This window comes from Trachinotus anak, unplaced genomic scaffold, assembly GCF_046630095.1.
Source record: "Trachinotus anak isolate AG129_WGS33_773 ecotype Australia unplaced genomic scaffold, CSIRO_AGI_Tana_v1 ptg000026l, whole genome shotgun sequence".
In the NCBI taxonomy this organism is placed as follows: Eukaryota; Metazoa; Chordata; class Actinopteri; order Carangiformes; family Carangidae; genus Trachinotus; species Trachinotus anak.
In genome coordinates this window covers 5,633,399-5,647,500 of record NW_027273877.1, presented here as the reverse complement: position 1 = coordinate 5,647,500, position 14,102 = coordinate 5,633,399, and the positions used below count along the sequence as shown (strand labels likewise).

The window sequence follows — 14,102 nt, the reverse complement described above, 5'->3', positions numbered from 1 at the left end:
CCTGCTCTCTTAGAGAGAAAATCACAACCAAAAAGAGCACATTTATATTTTAAAGCTATTAGTTTCATGGCTGTGCCTCTTGTCTGTGAGTTACACAGTCAGCCTGCTGCTGTTTCTTTGTCTACTTACGCTAAAAACTTCTACAAAAACAGCCAATTAAATCCACAGGCATGGACATACTGAATGTCTTTTGTTGCATCTTGGTTTATGAAACAAACCGACAGCTACCACTGTAGAGCTGCACTGCTCATGTTGGTTTGCTGGTTAGAGAGTTCATTAGTGAGACGACGTCCAAAATGAGAACGATCTGCGTCCATGCGACCAGGTGCGACTACATCATCGTTTCCAAAGGGTCTCTGTTTCTGTCCGACCAGACGACAATGCAACCCTGGAGTTTTCAAACTAAAACGGAGCCAGCAGCGTCTCCAAGACTCTCTGTTTTCAGGGTTCGGAAACTCTGGACGGGAGGCGAAAATGTAGCAAAATGGATGCCTTTTTAAAATGAAAATGTAGCAGTGTGGACGTAGCCTTGGTCAGCTGTGGGTTTTCAGTTTCAGTTCCTTCATCAAGCTTTGTTTCTTTGTTTCCATCTCATGTACCCATCTCTCTCTTTGTCTCCCCTACTCTCTGCTGTCCAGTTCATTAGACACTTTTTAAGATAAAGTGTTAAAATGTGGATTCATCAGGATAATGAATTGGAGAGAGGGACCATAGGAGGCCGAGCTGCTAGATTGTGCTTATAGAGGAAGGTGAGCGAGCAGCTGGTTCGGGGGTGTTTCTCTGAAGGAGGCTGCACTAATGTTAGTCTTAATGTTTGTGTTAATCAGGTTAGCATATGCCCTGTGTGTGTCTGTGAGAGTGTGCGTGTGTGTGTGTAGATTTGAGGCTTTACTGAAGCACCTGCACCATTTTAATGAGGAACGAGAGAAGGATAACTGGCTAGCACACACCACCACTCAACATCTTTCTCACTCTGTCCATCTGACTTTCTTCCTGTCTTACACACACACAGACACATACACACACACACACACACACACACAGACACAGAGACACCCACAGACACACACACAATCCTCATGGGAAAAGCGGCATTTGAAGTACTTGGATCACCAAGCAAGTTGGATTAAGTCCTGTTTTCTATTTTTCACAAAATTTAGTAATTTAATGTGGTCTTCACTGACTTCCCACACACACACACACACACACACACACACACACACACACACACGTATGAACACATCAAATACTTGCACATGCGTAAACAGTACATATGAACATGAACACAAACCAACATGTTCATGTGAAACTACACACATGCACACACATTTTACAACAGTCTTTTAGGAGGTAACATACCACAAACACATAAAAACACATAAAAACACACACTCCACAATCAACCATGGACAGGCAACATACACACACATGCACACACACACACACACTCAGTCACCATCAAAGGGCTGTAAACCACAGCTTTAGCCAAACTGAAGCTGCTTTCAGAGTTCATCTCTCTGCAGGAGGCTCTAGCCAATTCCATGCTGGCAGCTCACACACACACTCACACACGCAAAAACTTTTTTTTTTTTTTTTTTGAGGAAAATCCCATAATTCAGTAATTACAAGAAATGCAGTCTCCTGATCCTGGTTTCCTCGTGACCCCCTCTGAGATCACTCTTGCTCACCACACATCTTAGACACACACGAGCCCTGTGCAGCAGCGGAGGCCTGTGCTGATTAAAGGCTACCCACTGGCCGCTGACTCTCTGGACCAGGCTGAGTGCTATTCTGGCCCGTGTAATTGCACAGGCCCCACCACAAGTTAGTGTTTGGATCATACACCCCAGAATAATCCCGAACAAGCTACTGTGACCAGCTACTGGAAAACAGGCTGAGCAGGAGGAAAATGACAGAGGAGAAATGAGGCAGGAGGTAGAGCTTGCAGCAGACCGTTGAATGTTAATGTCAGGGTGAGGGTGATAATTATAAAATGAAAGTCGTGCTGCAACGATTGTTCCTACTTACAAGTCATTTAGTCAAAAAATTCAGCCTCGCAAGCCCATTTTAGGTTTCAGTGTTTGCCAGTGAGGTGAGATAATTCCTTGTTTTGCAATGCAAATTAAAATTAATTTTACACCAGGACCTTTAAATGTTTCAGAATACTTGATTATCAGGAACTGATGCTTCATGAATATTCTGCAAACACTGATTTGCTTTAAAGAAAAAAAAAGTGAAATTACCTCAGAATGTGTTGTTATTGTCTGCAGATCAAAAACACTTCTTCACACTCAGCATACAATGGCCCACAAGCACAGTAGTGTGGACAATAGGTGTTTGTATAAAGTTAGTAGAGTTACTGTCTCCTCTTGACTGAGAACAGCAGCTTGTGTCAGTTTATAATCAGTCCATGGATCCCAATGGTGGCTCAATTGCAGTGAATCAAAACATTCATAGAAACTTTTCAAACCATGTCCTGCAGCATAATCCTCTCTTCTGTGCCTCCATATGCTCACTGTGCTGCAAACCCTTGTCATTTTCTGAATAAACAGAACTTCTAGCAACACTTCATTTCATACTGAAGTTGAGTATTTCGCCATATTCAGCACATGGAAAGACCAAAAAGTAGATTATGAGAGGTTTCTGTGGACAAGTAGGTGGTTTTTTTCCCATATTGAAAATAGGTCACCAACAGAATCCAGTGTCATAGACCAGCAAGTCTTAAACTTCTAGTGAGGATCCTCCATAATAAACCCAGTCATGGATAAATTTAGGAAAACATTGTCATCATATAAATAAACCAGTGCTGACTGGTGCACAGGATCGCACTACCAATCTACTCACTAAGACATTTTGTGATGGTGTAACAACTAAAACAATAAGAGGGCGATTGTCAGGCAAGCTTCAGAAATTGGTCTTTTTAAGTGTGTGAACAGCGAGTGTCTTTGTTTGTGGAGATAAGCCACTGATCTTCATCAATGAGGAAGCTCTTAATAAAGCATGTGTTGTGTGTTTGGCACTGCAGTCTCTGTCGCGTGTTTGGCCTTTGGGTGTTTCTCTTATCTCAGACTTGTCTTGGTCTCATTGTTGTTATGTCTTCGTCTTGTCTCCGTCTCAGCCGCTGCTCTCACCTTTCAGACCTGTCAGTCAGGAGGTAATGCTGATTTCCCATTGTGTGTCTTTGCCATGTAACAATGTGGCATCCTCAGCTTAGACTTGTAGTCCATCCATCCATCCAGTAGCTGCACTGTTTATCCTTTGAGGGTGTGGAGCTGATCCCGGCTGACACTGGGTTTAGATGCGTAGTTCATGAGCAAAATAGCAAAAAATGTTATATTTTTTCTATGTACTTTGCTTATGTTGTAAAGTGTAAGTTGTAACTGTGACAAATAATTCAACATTTAGGAACATTTGTGTTGTTTACTGTTGCTGTAACTTGGACTCAACTGAAGTGGCCTTGACCTCAGCAGGCAGGAACCTCTTATGACGGAGCCACTGATAACACAGCTGAAGATTCATTCACTTTTATCCTTCCTGCATGATTTCACACTCGACCACCTATGTTGTTTCACATCTTTGGCTCCTGGCTGTTGGCCTTGTTTGATTGACATGTGCAGGAACACTTCCTCCTTCCCTGTCTTTAAAACCCACGGACACAGACTCAGACACAATCTGAACTCTTGCTCACACTCTTGGGAGACAAAGAGACAAGAGTGAACATCTCATTCGCGCATTATGTTTCTACCCACTGCCATCAAGAGTTTTCACACACATGTATAGCACCTCTCTTGCTCTTTTCTCTCGGCAAAGTCACAATGAGCGATTCCATCCACGGACTCCTCCTCTCTGTCCTTGTCTCCAGCTCATCCCCGAGGCTCCACACACACTGCTCTCCCCCTCTCCTCTCTCTTTTGTTTTAAGTCACTTCATTCCAATGCTGCACGGCAACTGGGTGAGGATTTTTTTTTTTTTTTTTTTCCCTACCTGTTCTCCCTCCTCCCCATCTGGGCCGACAAAGGGCTACAGGGACTTACTTGGTGTCTGTCTTTATCCCCACAGCTTGTCTCTGGCCTACGGGCAAACTGCAGAGTGTGATCTGTCTGCAAGTTGATAGAAATCTCCCATTCTCCTCCTCACTCGCTCTCACTTCAAAGCGCGTCACCACTCTGTTTGGATTAAAGAGGAGAAGGTTTCGGTAGGGTTGGCTACACGTGTGTGTTTGTCTTTCTCTGCTGAGGTCACACTTTGAATTAATTCATTTGTTTGTACTATAAATCGCTTTATAACTCTGCAGTCTTTTTAGAAGCAGCAAAACTTTAAGTATTTAACCACTGAAGACTCATGTCAACAGAAGCTGAAGGGGGGGGGGGGGTTTAGAGGCTAGGACGCTAAACAGGCCACTTCATCATCCACTGAGGGAAACCCTATGTGAGCCCAGTGTGGATATTTCCCCAAACTGATCCTTTAAATCCACTGCAGCTCACTCTGAGGTTCTGGAGTCGGCACAAGTCACATCAAAGCACGAGAAGGTCAAACAGATCAACCTCATGACATTTGCAGCAGCCTGGTGGATGGCATGAGGAGCTGGATTCAGTCATCAAAGCCTCCATCACTGGTTGTGGTGTCAAACCCCCCACCCACACACCCACACACACACATCCACTGACTGGAAGCAGAGGACAACAGAAGGCTGTTTAACCTGTGCTGTAGAGATGCTGCCATCACAAAACTGGAAGGGCAGCTGCTGGAGGATGTGCTGGTGTTTTTGCAGTATGTGTGTGTGTGTGTGTGTGTGTGTGTGTGTGTTGCAGACCCTGGTTCAAACATCAAGGCTGTGTCCAGGCTCAGGCTCATCTCAGCTTGGTATAAAATAAACTGAACACAATGCTGTCTCCCTCTGCCCCACGCACCCTGCAGCCCCTGACAGCCTGTTCAAGGCGGCAATGTTGCACCTTTATTCCGCTTTGTCCTCCTGTATAAAAGGTACAAACATGAAATGGGGGGGCATTGTTGTTCCACCTTTATGTAGGCAGAAGAGGTAGTCACAGAGCCAGAGCAACACTATATCATCATATCAACGCTGCTTCAGTGTAAACAAGCAAAGGTGACATAATGAGGGGTCTTCTTAACGGCAAAATAGCACAATTTCTGTGTAAAAGGGGCTTATGATAGACCTTTCAGGCCATCATGACCTGGAGAGGGAAGCATTAAACCAGCCACACACACACACACACACACACACACACACAGACTCTCAGGGGTACTTGGATGTTATTTCAGTGAACAGTGGGGAGGCAAACAAACCCACAGAGGGGGAGAGGAACAGGGACACAGCCCCAGCAAATAAACAACACCCCATGGCCACTGCCATGGCCACACACACACACACACACATATGGAACAGGTTAAGGATGCATGTTGATTACAGATTGATGTGGTAACAAAATGCAGGTCAAAGACAATTTTCCAGATTATTTACAAGTCACTCGTTTAGTTTGATAATATACTATTAACACATAATAACTTAATAAGAATACAGATGCTTCATGTAACCACCTCAAAAAGAAAAAGAGCTGCCTTTGTGACATGTTAAATCATCCCGAAGAGCGATAAACTGTCCAGTTACAGAAGGTTTGTGGCTAATTGCCACTTTTACTAATCAAATACTGCAGGACATATTTTTCTCTGAGCGTGTTTGTCCACTTGGAGCCAGTGACATCAGTACATTTCCCAGAGAGTGTAAAAACATCCTTTTGAACGTCTGCTCGCTCTGATGCACATAAACACATTCAGTTTATTTAGACGTCATGTAAACGGTTTGAAAGTTTAAACGTAGTCGTAGGAAGTGATAGAGGTCAGCGGTTTCATCGTGAGCGCTGTCGGCTAAGGAGCTAAATGTTCTTTTCACACAACCTGTATCGTCGTGAGGAAAGATTAAACCACACACACACACACACACACACACACACACACATCCCAGCCGAGGTCTGAACTCGACTGTATGTAAATGTAAAAAGCTACTCTAAGGTCGAGAGTTGAGGCCTAAACAAATACTAACAATGAAGACAATTACCAGCAGATTGGCCTATTACCAAAATAGACTGCATTCCAGTCTGAGTGTGTGTAACCTTTGGTCCCCATGTGTGCGGGTGTGTGTGTGTGTGTGTGTGCGGGTGTGTGTGTACCATCTGCTGCTAACGAGCTCAGAGTGAGCAGGGTCCAGGTGTGGGAGTGTTTAGTGTACACTGGGGGGCAAGTGAGCCTCCTGTTTGAGACATAAACACACACGCACACACACAATCTCCTAATACAGCATAATCTCATATGCCTACAGACTAGACTTGACTAGCATGAAAGAAGCGCTTTGACCTTTATGAGTTTTAGTTGGTTATTTGCTGGTAACCATGGCAACAAGCCATTTCTGGAGAGAAGTATATAGTTGTCTTTCAACATGACAGAACTCCAAATGCAAAATACTGCGTTGTATTTGTGGTGTAACGTCTAAAAAATACGGATGTATTGACCCAGGGCGGTGATGTAACTCAACTTGTTGCTTGACTTGTATGTGCACGTATGCATGGATGTGGTTTCTCTGTATTTCAGCAGTTCAAGTTCATGCTCCCTGTCAACAGCTAGTGGCAGCAGTAGTTAGAGTCTCTCACAAGTTCCTGCTATGGTTTGTTTTGCATCCACCTACGCACACAACACATCTTTAACAACTTCTCTTCCAGCTCAGTTCTCTCCCTCTCTGTCTTTTCTGCTCCCTCTCCTCCCATAGGGGAGTCAGCAAAGTCTCATCAGTGATTTTTAGGAGGGAAGTGGGGGGGATTGGGTGGGTTCCGCCTCATCGTGCCAGGACGTGGGGGTGAGGTTGCCAACAGGAGGTGGGCATGGGGTGCCAGGCAGAGGCTCCACACTGAGACACATGCTTAATTAGCATCCAAGATGGATGGAGGGGGGAAGAAAAGGATGGATGGATGCAAGGAGGAATAGATGGCAGTACAGGAGGCTAATTATGCCATTTGAAAAGAGACGGCGAAGAGAAGCGGTTTGGAAAAGGCGAATCTGAGCATCTCAGTCACGGGACGAAAGCGGCGCTCAGGCATTGTGTCAAAGCACTTGGACCCTCATTTGAGGCTTTTTGTATATGTGAGCATCGCACATCTACAGCAAATCCAAAAGTGCTCCAAGAAATTCATTTCCTGAGCTCCGGCAATACTTTCTGATGAATGCGACAGCTGTGCTGCTACAGTTGATTGGTGGGTGTGTGTGTGTGTGTGTGTGTGTGTGTGTGTGTGTGTGTGTGTGTGTGTGTGTGTGTGTGTGTGTGTTGTGTTCCATTGCTTATCATCTGGCACTGTCAAGGCATAGCTTTCTAATTTGGAGAAATGGAAAAATGACTTTCTGCTCATTCACACTCACACACACGCCAACCATTCTGTCAGAGGGTTTGTCAGCTGCTTGAATTGCGGCACGCAACGCAATGACTCCACAAAATTCGACACTTTATAAGAAAGATTGTTCTGATATGTTAAAGCTCATTTGCTTTCCCTGATGACAAAGTATTAAAAACCGCCTGATTGAAAGGTTTGGATTTAAATTACACACACAAATGTATGCATATGCACACAACTGCAGTGAGCTCCAAGTTTAACAAAGCCTCTTAGTTTAGAGTTTTACCACCTGACACTCATGAGAATTGGGAAATTCACCATCATGTGTGTCCAGAGAGATTCTGGCTTTCAGTCAGCCACTGTCTGCACAAAACATTAACATTTCCACACACTCTCTTACTGTAGATATACACAGTGGTGTGTATGATGTCACCGGGTTCAGGGTGAGGACGTGAACCTGCGTTGCATTTGGTTGCGTGTCATCACTGTACACCATTGTAGCTTTGAAGACTTTCCTCACTTTGCTCTCTGACCGCCTCCTCTGAAGTCTGACTGCTACATTTTCTCTTCAACCTGGATGAATTTCATATAGCTGTTTTACCAGTTGCCATGGTGAGACTGAGACTTGTTTTGTGTTTGTTTACTTGTGTGTGTGTGTGAGTGTGTGTGTGTGTGTGTGTGTGCCACAGCAGTATTTCAAGGCATATCATCTGGCTCTAAAGCTAGCTGTCTAATTTAGGGAAATGGGCTTCCTCCTGAAAAGCATCCATATGACAGACATCCCTAATCTATGTGTGTGTGTGTTTGTGTGTGTGAGTTAATAAAGGGATAATCCAGACCTATGGCTGCAGGCTATTATGTTAATACAATCAAGGCACAAAAAAATTTACTCATTTTATCTAAACACACATTTCCTCCTGCCCTCATCATTCGCTTCCTCTCTACTCCTACTTAGAAGATGTATTGTGCCTTGCTCAACACACACACACACACACACACACACACACACACACACACTCACAAGGTCTTCCACCTGAGTCCCAGCTTCTCGCTGAGACTAATGCCCCCTTTACCTCACATTATGCATCTCTTTGCATAATGTCCCCAGCGTAACACACACACACACACTGGCAACCGAAGATGGAGCATTCACTTCCCGACATCATATTAAACCTGCGCACAAAGACACACATTGCCCTCCCTGACTACCATAATATTAACACACACACACACACACACTCAGGCACAAAGCCACTTCAGTGAATAGAGCAGCAGCCTTGCCCCAGCCGCGGCTCTGATGTGCTTTCACTTCCTGGCTCCCATTCAGAGACATTAGAGCTCCCTACATTACAGAGACATGCTAATGATATCTGGTAATGTGCCGCTGCTACATTGACATGCAGAATGAGTTTGAACTCATACGTACATGAAAAACAGAACAATAGACCGGTCCTGCATGGCTTCATTTAGGCTCTTTATGATGTGTGTGTCTGTGATATTGAATGTGTGTAAGTGGGTGATAGCGGGGTTGTATCACTTTGATAGCCCGGATCAAACGCGTGACTGTTCGCCTCTTTAGATTTCCATGTGTGCTTCTGTCAAACCAGTGATTGCTTGTTTATGTGCACATTGTATGTGTGGCTGCTGGTGTGTGCGCGTTACGTTACAGTGGAGTATTGTGTGTTTGACCGATGAAATGTCCATTGAGTAAACAGCCTGTGTTTGTATGAGAAAACTCAGAGCCCAGAACCTAGATTACAGATAATTGAAACTGTATGCTCTGTCCCCCTCTGCCTCCCCCAGCCTCCCTCCTCTTCTGCCTTCAGGGATGGCTTGTTCAAACCCCCTCGTATTGTGCAAACCTTTGACCATGTCCACTCTTACGCAACTAAATTTCAAACCACATCTTATCTCTGCCTTTTGGCCCAATCCACCGATCCAAAGCCAGTGTTTATCATATCAGAAACGTGATTTGAAATGTGCATAGATTTCAAAACCCAAATATCTACACATTCAGCAGAAGTGTTAAGTCTTTTTTACACAAACCTGCTGCTGATTTCTGAGCATAAAAAGTGATCCCACCTGTGGCAGTTAGAATTGTCCATTAATGAGAAGCAGTAAATCACAGTTTTATATTGATGTGGTTTGACAACAGTAACAAAAGCTTGATGCCATTAAGAACAGCACTCTCACAGATGGGTGTCAAATGTAGTCTTAGTGAGGTATTGGCTCAGCACGAGCCTCCGCCTCAGTGCTCCACCGAGAGATGTTCCCTCATTTGTGCTATTATGCTGTTGCACAATCCTCCATAGGTTAAGGTTAAGATCTGGGGACTGTGAAGACTATAGCATATGCTTCACATCATCATCAAGTTACACTGTCATTATGTTTTTCCACTGCTTTATTCATCAGCTTTCCTTTAATTTATCACCCGTCTGTAAGTACTCATGAGAGAACGAGGTTTCTCCTGCTGAGACCAAGCTGAAGAACCTGGCTATGACTGTCCAGCTCCTCTAGTACATGCGGCCTGTAGTCCACAGTTGTGTTTGCCAGCAGAAATAGGACAAAGAAGAAGAGCTTTAGCTGGTTTTCTTCAACGTTTGGCATTTAACTGTGGACAGAAAACGACCAGAAAATTAAAAATCTTTTTCAGCATTTCCAGATTTACCCGCCCCCAGCGTGGACGTGGCTTTAATCAATCACTTCCTGGATGAGAGACAGATCAACCCTCTGCCCAAAACCCGCTCATAATGTAATTTTTTTCAGATGACTGGTGTGTTTGCTTGAACTGTATACACATGTGTATCGGAGGGACATGCCGCTTAAATGTGGTTGCACATGTTTATGTTGTGCACCACATGTGGGGCATTCCGCGCCTTCTCCCTGTCTTTTTTTTTTTTTTTTTTTGTTTCCACTGAAACCACAAGGCTGCACACAAACACATACATGCTTTAAATACTTAATGTAGTATTTAAAGACTGAAATGTTACTGAGGTTAAACATATAGCCTGAGGACACGTGGTCTCCAACACCACCACGAGGGTTAGCTGCTCAAACGGGCCAAAAATCTGCCAACGGATTTTTTAACAATTGTATTTTTTTCATCAGATCTCCAGCCGAGTGATTTCCAGAGAGTTCGGTGCCTTGCTCAAGTTGTGTTTTGAGTGTTTAGTGACTGAACCTCAGACTTTTTTTTCTGCATATTTACATTCCTTGTGCTGTGTCTCCCCACAGATGGCACCAAGAGGAGGTGAATCTCGACCCGTGCACCGCTACGAAGAGATTGACCGGCAGTACCACACACACCCCAGGTGAGCCCGCCGCGTGTGTACGTGCACGCATGTGCTTTATTCTTCAGTGCGGGTAATGAAGGGATAACTTCTCGCCACTCCTTCCCTTTGTGTCTCCCCCACTCTTGCGAGCGCACACACACACGGCACAGGCTAATCCTCTTTGGAGCTTATAATTAAATCTGGAGTGTTTGCCTTGGGAGTGTCTACTCATCCCAGGAACAGGAGTGATCAGCCCTCCGGAGAGCAGGGCACAGGCAGGAGGATCTCACACACACATGCACGCACAGAGGATGGTTTGCGCTTATAAAGGATGTATAACCTCTAGTGTGGGTTTAGTGGAACTGCACGATTTCTGTTGTTTGGTTAGATGTTCTCTTGTCAAATCAGCCGCATATGTACACACACTTGTACCTCTTCTTCTCTTCTCCATATAAGTCTTTCCCAGCAGTGACACAGCTCACATACAAGTGTCAAACCCACACCAGAATATTCACCGTCTTGTGCATGCGAGTGTGTGCATTCACATGCTGAGCAAAACGCCATTTTTTTGCGATGTTCGCGCCCCCCAACAGCTAAGTGGAGCGAGGAAAGTGAGAGGAGGAGAATGAGGAAAAGAGGGGACACCGGGACAGAGAGGAGGCAAGTGAGAAAAAGAGAACAGTCATTTCACGGGTTATTGCCCCTCCTGATATGACAGGCACCAGGGAGCACAGACATCAGCACTGGCTCAGGGGGACGAGACATTCTGGGAATCTGGGAGAGAGAAGAAGAGAGAAGGAGGGACATGACCGAGCAGCAGAGGGACAGAGAGATTAGACAACTGTAACTGTGGAGGCAAACCAGACAGGCTGAGGGAGACTTGACCATTGACATCTCAGTCCAAACTATACTTTACAGCACAAGAACAAGTTGTGTAATTTAGCCTCTCAAATGTGAGGATTTGCTGCTTAACATCATTGAATCTCTTTGTATTTTACATTCTGCCACTTGTTCTCTAGTTGCAGCTTTTAAAATATCAGGTTTTATAGCATTGTAAATTAATATGCGTCGACATCACATTGAGCTTTGGGAAATTATGAATTGCAATTTTTTCTGTTTTTTTTTTTCTTTTTTGTCATTTTATAGACAAAAGGATTAATCAGAAAAACAATCAATGGATTAACTGATAATAAAATGCATTGCATTCTCACTACTTTTCCAGTGGTTAAACTGTGTATTCCAGCATATTGAAAAGCTTTAAGAGGCTTTTATTAACACAAGCATCTTCCTGCGTCTGCTGCATGATAGATAAGAAACTATTTTAAATAAGAAAATTCGTCTACAAACTACACAGAATGTCAGCAGCTTTTGGCTGTAATACTATACTACAGTACATATGATGATGCTCAGTTTTAGATTTACATAATACATCTAAGTAGCAGCCAACATATCCCCTATCTTATATGTTTGAGTGTGAAGATGACAAATCAAGTTCAAATATTATTTGTTACCTAACAAAGTATTCTCAATGTTATTTAACTGTTGTTCATTTCCTCTTTGAAGTATTTTTGGGCCCAGGACCCATAGGATCTGATGTGTTTGAAATGCATATGATACAGTTAACATGTTTCTGGAGACGTGTGCCTCAGCAGAGGAGCAAAACCAGGAGCAACAAAAGGCAGAGGAAACATGCCAGATAGAGTGTGAACACTATTCAGACTCACATGTTTGTGTTCTTGTTTCTGATATTTCTGTAAAGATAAATCACGACTCCTCAGTCCCCAAAAGTCCTCCGACTCCCCCCAGCATAACTACAGAGGCGAGAGGAGGAGGGGACGCAAATATATTCCGGGAATGTTTTTTTTTTTTTCTTTTTTCATTGAGCGGGGAAAAACAGGAGGAAAAGAGAGAGCAGACACAGCAGTGAATTGAATGCATTTTTCAAAGTGGAGCTGAACTTTGTGCAAAATCCCCCCGGGGGCCGCCATTATTGAAAGCCATTTCCTCTCAAAATGAGTGCGGCTCCACCATTGGCCTGGCTCTCATTAGCATACATTTGGCCTGCCTTTGTGTGGAGCCGGCTGGGGCTGCAGCTGGAGGGGAGGGAGTGAAGGAGGTGAGCGCGCGCGTGTGTGTGTGTGTGTGTGTGTGTGTGTGTGTGTGTGTGTGTGTGTGTGTGTGTGTGTGTGTGTGTGTGCGTGTGCACGCGCATGGATGGTACAGGAGATGCAGCAAAGCGTCTCACAGATGGGAGCATATGGAGAGAGCTGAGGAGAGGTAGGAGTTAGATGGATGAGGATAAAATCGAGGCAGAATCAAGATGTTCAGGCAAACGTTTAAATGTGTTGTTAAAATCGATATGTCCATGCACATTATAGCTTCTCTAATGAAAGCACACAAGCATGGTCTATTAAATTTGTGTTTTTCAATCTCTTTTTTTCTCCCATAAGTTCAGTTGACTTGAACTTTTTGTAGCTTTAACAAATACCATATATTTCTTTTTCTCTCACAGTCAGAGACTGTGAAAAACAGACCAACAAGGCAGAGTTTGCCCTGTTACCTACTTACTTTTTTCATTGTGTTGGAAAACATCTCTCATCACAATCCTGCAGCCCAAATTGTGGGCCCTTTATTATTCCCACCCCTTAACTCAAGAGTTTCTTTGGACCTGAAGGGGTGGATGCCAAAGTAGCAGGGCTGATGGAAAGAAAGTGGACCTCAGCCTGGGACTCAGCGCCAAAGGCTGCTGCACAGCAGCCAACAAGAGAGGCTGAAGTCTGGGAAAGAGGATTTGGAAAGAAGGCTAGAAGTGGCAGCGTCGAGAGGTTTGCCCCAGGGAGGGTGATAGTGCTATTTTGGCTCTTACCTCCCTCTCCATTGGCCATTAATGCTGGGGTGCAGCTCAGCTTCCAGATAGGCTCTAAGCTCGAGGACACACACAAATGTACACACACACACGCACACACACACGGACATATGGAGAATATTAACATCATTACCAATTCAAAGCAGCAGGTCATAGGCGCGGCGACCCAGCCTCAGGTTATCCAATCAGAGCTCCCCCTGACCCACTCCCCCAAGGTGATTGGATTAGGGGACCAGGCTGGAGCGGCAACGTTGCTGGCCAGGACTGATAATTGGCTGATTAATGTGCAGCCGATGGCCAGCGAGTCAGAGAGCACAGGGCTCCAACCAAGGGGCCCTGCTGGCCCCATGAAGATCCTGTCACATCTGGACAATGGACATGACTCACTGAGAGGGACAGAAGATGTGTGTGTGTGAGAGTAGTGAAGGTCTTCACAGGAACATCTGGGTCCTCGTAACCAAGACTCTGATCCTAAAGTTAAGCCTTGTATTTCTCATGTGTGTCAGTCATTGTAAGGAGCCTCTCTTGTCGTTTGAAGAGTGACTGACTGCTTCAAGCCCTCCATTGTGC

General features: G+C 44.5%; 1 protein-coding gene across 3 annotated transcripts in view; it reads left to right on the top strand.

The window, feature by feature from the left end:
- The window catches only part of pard3ba (par-3 family cell polarity regulator beta a), a 143,828-nt gene that overhangs the window by 119,984 nt on the left and 9,742 nt on the right, over positions 1–14,102 (top strand). For all 3 annotated transcript variants that reach the window (XM_071464562.1, XM_071464563.1, XM_071464561.1), the window contains one exon: positions 10,629–10,705. In XM_071464562.1, coding sequence (XP_071320663.1) covers positions 10,629–10,705 — 77 coding nt within the window. The remainder of the gene's footprint in view (positions 1–10,628; positions 10,706–14,102) is intronic.